Raw genomic sequence first — 11191 nt, forward strand, 5'->3', positions numbered from 1 at the left:
GTAGATCAGTGTGATAGAACTTGAACCTCCTCCAGAGCCCAGTGGGGAGCCACTGAAGGGGCCTAATCAAGGAAGTAACAAAGTCAAGCTTATGTTTCAGGATGGTACTCTGTTGAGTGAAGACTAGATGGGAAATAGGGGTGGGAGAGGTTAGGGCAAAACTAGAGACAGGAAGGCTGGAGCAGATTGGGGCAGTGGCCTTTGAGATAGAAAGGAATGGACCAATATATGAACTGTCTACATAGTAGAACCACAGTAAATCATAGGATGTAGAAGGATTAGAGAGGAGTCCAGGAGGAGTCAAAGGTTTTTGGCCTGGGCAACTGGGTGCATGAGGGTGCAAGTAACTGAGGTCTGGAACAGAGGAAAAGGCCTAGTTGGTAGTAGGTAGCAGGGGAATCTTCCTTTTGCAATGAATCTCATCTTGGACCTCTGGAACTTGAGGTGTCTGTGGAGCATCTGCTCACAACAGTGAAGTAGGCACTGTGGGGGGCCTGCAGATGCAAACTTGCACCCAAGAGGATATGCCCTCGAGGCGCTTGCAATCTAGTAGGAGATGGAGTGGCTAGACAGAGACAGATCAAGAAGCTGTGACATATTTATACAATGGAATACTACTCAGCCATAAAAAAGAATAAAATAATGCCATTTGCAGCAACATAGATGTTCCTGGAGAATGTCATTCTAAGTGAAGTAAGCCAGAAAGAGAAAGAAAAATACCATATGAGATCACTTATATGTGGAATCTAAAAAACAAACAGACAAAAAAGATGAACTTATTTACAAAACAGAAACAGACTCATAGAAAACAAACTTATGATTACCAGGGGGGAAAGGGAGTGGGTAGGAATAAATTGAGAGTTCAAGATTTGCAGATACTAACTACTATATATAAAATAGATAAACAACAAGTTTCTTCTATACAGCACAGGGAACTATATTCAATATCTTGTAGTAACCTATAATGAAAAAGAATATGAAAAGGAATATATATATGTATATGCATGACTAAGACTTTATGCTGTGCACCAGAAATGGATTCATTGTAACTGACTATACAATTAAAAATAAACAAATAAACATTTTAAAATTAAAAAATAATTTTAAAAAATTTTGGAGAGAAAAAAGGGAATCCTGTTGAAAGAGGGAAGAAGATAGAGTTAAAGCCCAAAGAGGGATGGAAACTGAGAGCTGTTGACAGTTTTCCACTCCCTACGTCTGTTCTGTTTCTTGTCTTTTTCTGCCTTCTCTGGTTTTAGCCGAGCACTTTCTGTAGTTGCCAGGTGAGAAGTCAGGAGCTCTGAAAGGAGTGGTCTGAAGACCAGCTGCAAAGGCTACTGACAGGCTCTGTCCAGACCGGAGGGGTCCTCAGCATAAGTGGCCGCTTTGGAGCTCACCTTCCCAGCATCCTCTCTGCTGGGCCTGCAGGCTCTACGACCAGCCCTTGCCCTGCTATCTGAGGGCAGGCCTAAGGGGACTTTTCGTCCTTTCCTTGCCTGACTTCTCTGCTCCCCCTCAGGCCACGGCCAGCCCAGTTCCACAGGCTCCAGCCTGGGTCAGTCATGAGAGCACGTTCTTGACATTCCAGCCTCCCCCAGCCCTCTCAGCTGGGCCACACAGAGCCCTATTCACTGCCTGACCCTCCCTCCCTCTTGAGTGGGCTCTCACCGCCCCCAGGCCCAGCCTGTGTGTTGCCAACACAGACTGTGGCTACTGTGGGAGGCAGTCTCCCCTGATCCCTCAGTGGCTATTTCCTATCCCTTGGGGGTCTCTCTGTCTGGAGGGGATGCAGTGGGTTTGGCTCCTTGTACGTGTATGAGAGTACCTGTGTGTTCTATGCACTCAGCCCACTTCCTCTAGGCTAGGCTTAGAATAAGGGTGGTGTTGGTCCAGATCTTAAAAGGGGAAGGTCCCTAAAAGAGCTCACAGTCCGGTGTGGAGCTAGCTGGCTGCATGGAGGGCAGTGTAGAAGCTGGGGCTGGATCGAGCCTACCACCAGGTCCTCAACTGGAGCCTTGGTGTCATGGTGTCACTTTTAAACCCCACCCCAGTTCTCCTGTTCAGGGTGTGATATCTGCTGAGAGTGAGGCACTTGCAGCCCCAAAGAATGCCAATCTCTTCCCTGGAAAGGGCAGAGGAGACGGTTTAAAGTGGGACTGACCGACAGCAGGCAGTCTGAGCCTGACCATGTGCCTTTGACCAGTTTTTTGCTGGGCCACAGACTTGTCTATAATGATAGGTGGGTCCCTGACAATTCTTATCCTTTCATCACAAGGAAGAGAGTGAGTGACAAGCCCAGCTGGGAAAGGATGATAGAAGAAAGGACTTCCAGAAGGCCTTTGTAGAACTCAGAGTCTGGGAGAGCATCTTGAGGAATTCCCAGAGGGGATTTTGCCCCTTCTTGGAGGATGCGAGCTGTCCCAGACTAGCTTAGAGTGTGCGAGCCTCTCAGAAGTCCTGACTCTTCTCTCCTCCCCCATCCTTGCCTCCAGAACTATGGTGGTCTAATACCCCAGTCACTCACTCACCCTCAAAAGGGTACCCAACCTGTAGCTTCAGGGATGCTTATCTGTGTATCATATTGTAACTCACCCGATGTCAGAAGTTCCTGCTGCCTTGGGCTCTTTTGGCCTTATTTCCTACCTATTTTCCTCCTTCCCTGCTCCCCAGTCCTCACTTGGCTTGTAGGATAACTCTCGGCCTGACTCCTTGCCTTTGGGCCCCCCCTCCCGCCAGCCTTCTCCAACCTCTGGCCTTACTGCCCTCCCAGCCTCCACAGCGGGTGGAGAGCTGGGCCAGAGAGGAGAGAGTGAACAGCTGCAACCCCCAGGGGTCCTCTGGATAATCTCAGGAATGTTATATCCCAAAGACTTGACTTTCCCACCAGCCAACAGGGACCCTCCTTCCTGCCCAGAGCTTGGGAGTCCTTCCTGGAGAGAAGCCTTAGACAGGGTGAATGCAGGAAGGGACTGGAGGGAAGAGACAGTGGTTCCAGGGTGGAATAGAACCTCTCTTCCAGACTCTGAACTAGTTTGGCCAGTGGGTGGGGGAGTGGGAGGGGATGGGAGGCATGGGAGGAATGGCCTAAACAACTCACTTCCTGAGCCTCAGGGTAGTAACATCAGTGTTTTCTACTGTCTTTTTATCTCCACAGGATGCCCCTATTTCTGGGCTCTCCTCAGGCAGGTAAAATTTCTCCCTATTTTATGGATGAGGAAATTGAGGACCCAATCCACAGGCTTGGGGTCACCTAGAGCCATCCACAATCTATCTTCAAATTTGCCTCAGCTTTTCTGAGTACCTCCTATGTGTCAGGCCCTTTCCTATAAGTCATCATGGCAATCAATTATGAAGTGGGGACCATTCTCCCTGTGTCACAGATGAGGAAACTGAGACTCAGAGGGAGGAAGAGGAAGCAGAACCTTCTAGCAGCTACTGCTCTGTCTCATGAGGTCACATTCTTCTCTCAAGTTCCCAGGGGAACTTGGCCAGGGGAGCTGGAAAGACCAGGGAAAGTCAACCCACACCCATTTCCAGGGACCCAAGCCCCACTCCCTAAATGCAAGACTTCTTTTCCTCTGCCCCTTGGCAGCCCCAGCCTTGTTGCTGCTGGTCTAACTGAACTCCAAGGTCTTTGGCAGCCACAGCGGCTCAGGGGTGGGCCAGAGGGGTAGGGTCCAGGAGTTCGGCTCCCCAACCCCACTGTGAAACCTCTGCCCCCACATCCTAGCATGGGCTGCCTGAGCCGCTGCTCCCTGTTATTGTTCCTGGTGACTTGGAAATGCAGGCCAGGCCCTGGTTCCCAGAGCTTCCCAGACCTCCAGCTGTTCTCCAGCCCTGGGGGATGCGGGGAGGGCCAGCTCATTTCTCTAGCCTGGGCTCAGCTCCCCTCTCCAGGGACCTTGAGTGGAAATCACTGACATTTGGGGAGCAGAGTTTTTTTTTTTTTTTTCCTCACTTGGCCTGGAAGTTCAGAGACATGGAAGGACTTTCTGAGATAAACCAATTTAAAACCTTCCTCATTGGATAGGCAGAGAAACTGAGGCACAGATTATATAATCATAGTGGATGGACTTTGGACCTTGATTACCTGGGTTTAAAATCCCAAGTTTATCACTGAACAGCTGTGTGGCCGTGGGTAAGTTTCGAAAATGTTCTGTTGTTGAAGAAAAATGAGGATGCTGAGAATAATAGCACTTGCCTTGCAGAGTGATTGTGATGGCGAAATGAGTTAATATATGTGAAGGGCTTGGATCAGTGTCTACCACATAGTATGTGCTTTACACGTGTTCGCTAATATTAGTTCTAACTTTCTGTAGTGCTTTGGGGGAAAAAAATGGAGCCGGCATTCCCAATCTGCAGGCTTTCCCACTTACTTCTGCCTCCACCAGCCATATCATCAGGCGTGTTCTCCACCCCCAGCAGCCCCCACTCATCCTCTTTTTGGCACCAAAGAAGCTGAAGGCAAAGTAAGAATTTGTACCCAAGACACAAGTCAGAGTCAAAGCCTTGCTTCTTATTCCCCGTCTCACATCCCCAGTGCTCATTCCCATCTCTCCCATTTCCCCAGAACAAAGAGTGTCCAATCTTAGATGGCTCTTGAGCAAACCTCACCAATTGTGCTGAGACGAGGCAACAGGGGGAGAAGGGCCAGGATTAGGAGTCCAGGTCAGGCAAATTCTGGAGGTTCCCCATCCCCTCCCTAGGCTGGGCCCACTTTCAAGATTGTTCTGGCTGTGCTGTTGCAGGAAGTATCCTGGACTCCATTCTTTTGCCTTGAGGACTAAGCGGGATTGCCAGGCACTGGTGCTACATAGACTAAAATTGTTAACTGACTGAACGGTTTCATACCATGAAATTTTTCTGGAATGGAATCAGTCAGACCCATGAACAAGGCATCTGGGGGTTGGAGTATAAGAAAGTCTCATTTTATATCCACTAGTCAGGAAACTCCAGGAGGTTATGGACCTCCAGTTATTTTGCTATCCATTAGCTCTCTCCTCAGGCCCTGGCACATAGTAGGCCCTGAATAAATAGTGCTTGGTTAATGGGTGAAGGAATGAATTTCTCAAGGCTATTCACAGCCTAGGGAAACACCCCCCCCATTTCATTCAAGATAGCAGTAAATAAACATTTCAATAGATCTTGTCATCATGATTTCATGTGATCCTCACCACAGCCCTATGAGGTAGGGATTATCATTTTCCCCAGTGTATAAATAGTAAAAATGCTTAATGCTCACTAACTATGTCCTTTTCTAAGCACTTTATACATATTCACTCACTGAAGTCCCGTTACAGCTTTATGAGGTGGGTACAATCATTAGTTTCATTTCGCAGAACAGGAAACTAAAGTTCCGAAGGGTAAAGTAATTTTCCCAAGGTCACACAGCTAACAAGCTGTGACTCAGTGAAGGGCTTGACTCCTGTCTTCTTATTCTAGAGGTCCTGGTCTTTCCACTGCATCAAGAGCACCAAAGTCCCACTCCCACACACAAATTTGCAAGTCTCTTATTTTGGCCCCACCTCCCATTACCATTCACACCTAATCCTTACATCCAGGGTGAATCCCCAGCTCTGTGCCTCCCGTTCACCTGTCTCCAACCTTACTCTTCTCCGAAGAAAGCTCCCTTCTCTTTTCCGACAAAGATCATCCTTTCAGATTCTGATCCAACTGCACACCTGCCATGTGCCAGGCTTGTATGTACGTCACCTCATTGGCAACTGCATGAAGTCTTATCTGCTGAAGAGAGGTGGCTTGACAAAGACAATTCAGCCTAGACGTGGCAGAGGTGTGCATGACATCCAGGTAAGTCTGATTCCATGTCCAGTGTTCTTTCCGCCACCCAAGCTGCCTTCTATTGGGAACCAGAAGCTCCTCTTGGAAAGCTTCCCAGATCACCCAGAAATCAACTCACATCTATGTTTAAGTCCATCTGTGCCAATAACCTTCAACATTCTTTCACTTCAGCCCATGGACCTGTGCCTCACAGGTATGGGGCATCTGTCAATGCCTAGGTGATTCACAATTAGCCACACCTGGACAACACACAGTGTGGATTTTTCACCCATGTTGGGAGACAGTATCCACCACTCAGCTCAGACACATTATTTGACTGGGCTGTGGAACTTCAGAGGGGGGCCCTGAGAGGTGAAGCCTCCTTCTATGGGGAATAGGACCTTGTCTTACCCTTGGTAGGTAGTTTGCCCCATCACTTGGGAGTCATGTCATACTTCTTTTCTTTGGCCCCAGTAATTGAGAAGTGGCTGTATGTCCAAGTCTCAGATGTACACGTGTACACTACCACCTACACACACACACATACACATACACACACTTAGGTTGATTTAGGGTCTTGCAGCAGTGTCCTGAAATGAAACAGGCTCTCTGAGGAGGTGGTGAGCTCCACATCATTGGAGGTGTGCAACAGTGTCTGGCCATCCTCCTGGTGAGATATGAGAGAGAGGACTCCTACATGGAATGTGAGAATGGCACCCAGAAGTATTGGAGAGTTTCTATACAAACCAACAAATACACATGGCCTGTGGCCAACTGGCCTTGCCAGGGCCAACGTCTGGAAAAGTAGAGATATCCTGGAGGCTGGGAGTGGAACTGTTGGATCACTTGATCATTATCACACTTTCAACCCCATATCCTGCCAGGCTGATTCTGGGTAGAGACTGGGAAGCTGTAGCTGGCCTGGGGGCAGAGAGGGCCTGGGGTGAGACCAAGCACATGTGAGGACATGTGTTCACATGAGTGTCTGTGTCCACATGAACGTGGGCCTGTGGAGGGGGCCTGAAAGCAGGCGCCCTATGAACAGGTGCCCAGGCAGCCAGGCATAAGAACAGCCATGTGAAAGTCCCACACACACTGCTGGAGCGCAAACAGAAGAGGGGGCTTGAGAAGGTGTCCTTGGGTGAACTCGGGAGAGCCCTCATGCACCAATGCGCTCATATGTGTGACTAAGGATGTGGGTAAGAGTGCTGTACCCTGTTGGACCCTGACTGGGTGGCTAACCTCAATGAAACTTCCCAGTTTACAAGGGATTTTTCTGTTTGTGATTTGCTTTGCCTCCCATAGAAGCAGGTAGGTGAGAACGACTTACCACCTATCACCACGTGCATTTATGTGTGTGTGTGTGCGGCATGTGTACAGACGTTGCACCTGAGACTGCTGTCACATTCTACCAGAGACAAGTTGTCTTTGGATTTTGCCACAGAACAAGTAGGGAGATTACAATCTACTGCACAGACTGTGGGTAGATCCAGCGGTATCCTGACCCTCTGGGTGACCTGGGGCACATCTCTTTCCCTCTTCAAGCCTCCGTTTCCTCCTTGGTAGTTTGGAGGGAGGAAGAGGGAGGGAGGAACAGATGACCTCTCTGGACCTCTCCATCTCTGATAATTGTATGACCACCTACCTCTGTTATAAGGGGAAATCACTGAGGGACAGCAAGGAGTAATGACTCTCTCAAAGTCATCTGGAGATGAGATGGAGCTCCAACTGGATTCTCCATCTCCTGGGCTAGTGCCCTCCAGGACCTGATATGCCCACCTGATCCAAAGTGAGTCACATGAGACGGGATCCGTGTCCTGGGCACTCGTTACATGCATCACACCATGCTAGGTGCTGGAGTAGGGCAAAAGGACATGTCAAAAAACAGTCCCGTGTGTACAAGTATGGGTGTGAGGCTGGGAGGACTCGTATGTGTGCATAGTGCTGTGCTGAGAAGCCATGGATAACTTCTTGATCCCCATTGGCCTCCAGGGAAGATGCATCACATCAGACATGTACAGAACTATTTACACTGGATTCATCTCACCTCCAAATGCCTTGCCCCTTGGCTGTCCCTAACCCCAGTGCAGCTCAAAGCAGTTGTTGGCCCTGGCCTGACCTCTTGCAACATTCCTGGCATCACTGACTTCCGAGGTGTCACCCTTCAGCCCCTCCCCAAAGTCAGCTCTTGCATGTGCCACAGCCCCTTTTCCACACAGTCATACCATTTCTCACCAGGGGACCTGGCTCAGAGAGAGAGGGTGGCTCAGAGCAGCCCATATCTTTGACTCAGTTTGCAAGCCCAGAAGGCCTGACTATCTGACTGGGACCTCAAAGCAGCAGCATTGGAAAAGGAGCCATGAAACTCAAGTGTGTCAAATGTGTGTTGGTCTGGCAGGCTGACTTTGACCCCTGAGATCTAGCCGTGTGTTGATTCATGTCTGACACAGCTCTGTGCGTGCACGTGTGCCTTTCTACTGGATGCATACTTCTGACAGTCTCCATTATTTGGTGTGTGTCCCTGCAAGCTTGTGCATGGGAGAGGATGTATTTGTGTGTATGTGTGCTTACCTTTGTGTGTGCCGACCTTTGTATGTGCCTGTGGGCATATGTGTGTGAGTCCATATGCATGTCGATATGCATCGTCTGTGTGCATGTGCGCTTATGTGCGTTTGCTTGTATGTGTGTATGTGTGGGTGCACACGCTTGAATGGCGTGTCTGTGCATATGGGTGTGTAGCTAAGAGTGTGCACAAATGCATGTGCACGTTTCATATCTGTGGACATGCACCTGAGTGAATGTGTGCATGTGTACTAGTGTCTGGGACCTGGTATAGAGGTCCTTGATTTTCTCTTGGGGTTCTCCTACCGCAACAATTTCTAAGAGGCTGACAGAGATTAGGAGTGTTTGCTAGGAGTCTGACAGATTGGAGGTAATGAGCACAAAGGGATTTAAATCCATGCCAAGCACCCAGAATGGTTAATCAGGGAGTGGACAGTGGTGCCAGTATGACGTCAGACCTCACTGGCACTTTCACTTCCCCCTTGCCCTGTTCGTATCATTAGCTCCATCTCTCTTCATCTCCTCCCCCACTATCCTCACTGCCATGTCAGCCACCTTCCTGGCCTCCACATCACCACTCGGGCTCCTCCACGCCATTTCCGCCCAAGACCTCTGGAGTTCTTTCCTTAAAACTGTCCACTTAAAACTGTCCCTACTTCACAGAAATCCTCCCCTATCCCCTAAAACAACAGTCCCCAGACTTTGGAATTTCATGGATGGAGGAAGATAATTTTTAAATAAATAAGTAGGGGAACAGCCAGTGTGTTGCAAATTATTTTTTTCAATTTTGCTGAGGACAGACATTTAAAAAAATCTCACACTCCTATTTCATAAAGGAAGGATCATTGGAACCCCATCCCCATAAACAAGATATAATCATTTCCAAATAAAGAATGGTCCTTTAAGTTGAATTAGGTTAGCTTTCTGAAAACTGCATGACATTAGCCTCATTCTTTTCTCATTTCACCCTAGCTGAGTGACAGTCTCATTTGGGACCTTTACTAGGGATGATCAACTTCAAACCCTTTTTGTTTTGTTTTTTTTTGGCAAGGGGATAATTAGGTTTATTTATTCATTTTAATAGAGGTACTGGGGATTGAACCGAGGACCTCATGCATGCTAGGCACGCACTTTACCACTGAACTATACCCTTCCCTCTATGGGAGGCAGCCCCTGGTTCCCCCTCTTTGATTCCTCTCCCCTCAGACCCTGCACTTGAGACAAATAACAAAACCAGCCCTTCCCCCAACCCACCACCACTTAACTGCCTCCAGACTCTTGCTCACGAAGTTCCCTCTGCCCGGCATGCCTGGAATGCCCTTCCCCCACTGTGCGACTGACAAACTCTTCCTTCAAGCTTCAGTCTCAGCCCAAATGTGGCATCCTGTGAAACCTCTCCAAGTCCCTCCAACGGTCCCAGCCTGACTTTCATCTTATCTTCTATATCGTCAGGCTGGTTGTTGAAAAGTCTCTCTCCCGAGTTCAGCTGTGGGAAATCACATAGTGTCAAGAAGAGTACGGACTCAGGAGTTCAGATCCCAGCTCTGCCCAGTCATATCTGGGTGACCTTGTGAATATTTCTTAATCATTCACAGTGACCTTCCCCATCTATAAAAGAGGGAAAAAAATGGCTTGTGGTGAAGTTTCCCACCACAGTTAATGAACTGACAGTGTCTAGACCAGATACTAAATAGATATCAGTTCCCTGCTTCTTGAGAGCAGAAATCACACCTTCCACATCCTCACGGGTCCCGCTGTGCTTGTGTATCCCCCGTGCCCAGGATATAGTAGACACTCAACAAACATTTATTGGATGACTATCTAGCTTCATGTATGGCATAGAGTAGGTGCTTGATAAAGATGTGTCACTTTTGTTGCCTCCTCTTTGAGGACAGAAGCCATGTCCCTTTTTGTTTTTGTGCAACTTTATGGTGCCTAGCACAGCATAGGTACTTAATATATGTTGATGGAAATTGGTAACAATAATAGTAATAATAGTTTTCATTATTTGTAAGGATGCAACATGCCAGGCATTGCACTAGGAACTTTACACACATTACATCTTACATCTGCCTATATTTAATATGTAAACAATAATACTAACCTCACCAGCTTATGAGGTTGGTGTCCCTCCTGTCTTTATTTTAAAGCTGAGGCAGCTGAGGCTCAGAGAGATTAAGAATCTCACCTTTGTTGTAAGGCCAGGGAAGCAATAGAGGCAGGTTTTAAAAGAAAAGCCAGCTAGCCAACTTATTTTCGTGGGAAAGCAGCAACAGATCACAGAGCTGGTTAAGTGACAGAGGCAAGACTTGAACCCAAGCCTTTCTAGCTACAAGACCGTCTCAGAAGCCCATTTGCCTTCCAGCCAGCATGCAGTGGTCCCCAGCTGCCTCCTTCCACCCAGAGCAGTGGGATGGGCTGGGTCTGGGCAGCCTCTTACCTTCACTTTCCTGAAGCAAGCCCAAAACACGTCCAGCAGAGGCATGGTGGTGTGCAGGGAACTGGCAGGGCCCACGAGCCTCCCCTTCTCTGGGGACCAAGCTACAGGGGACCAGGGGCTCGGGGATAGCCAGTCCTGGTCCCGTGCTCCATCAGCCAGCTCCGAGGGAAGAGGCGGAGAGCAGCGGCGGGCCTGAGCTCTGCTTGCCTGCACTCCAGGCGCGCCTCCCGGGGAGGGCCCGAGGGAGGGAAGAAGGGAGGGAGGGAGGAAGAGAAGCTAGCTGAGGAGGAGGGACCGGGAGGCGGGTCACCGATTCAAACTCAGCACCGTTAACCAGTTGGCTGGGACTGGACAGCAGTGCCAACTGAAATTCCCCGAACATTACCCAAGCTTGGAGCATCCAGCCCACTG

The 11191-nt window shown here is 48.8% G+C and overlaps 1 protein-coding gene across 1 annotated transcript in view; it reads right to left on the bottom strand.

Annotated features, from left to right (window-relative positions):
• Positions 1–10960, bottom strand: part of STARD8 (StAR related lipid transfer domain containing 8) — a 74035-nt gene extending 63075 nt beyond the window's left edge. The window contains exon 1 of the mRNA XM_032476159.1: positions 10781–10960. Coding sequence (XP_032332050.1) covers positions 10781–10825 — 45 coding nt within the window. The 5' untranslated portion in view covers positions 10826–10960. The remainder of the gene's footprint in view (positions 1–10780) is intronic.
• Positions 10961–11191: the final 231 nt, after the last annotated feature.

The sequence above is a fragment of the Camelus ferus genome, chromosome X (assembly GCF_009834535.1).
Source record: "Camelus ferus isolate YT-003-E chromosome X, BCGSAC_Cfer_1.0, whole genome shotgun sequence".
NCBI classification, from domain to species: domain Eukaryota; kingdom Metazoa; phylum Chordata; class Mammalia; order Artiodactyla; family Camelidae; genus Camelus; species Camelus ferus.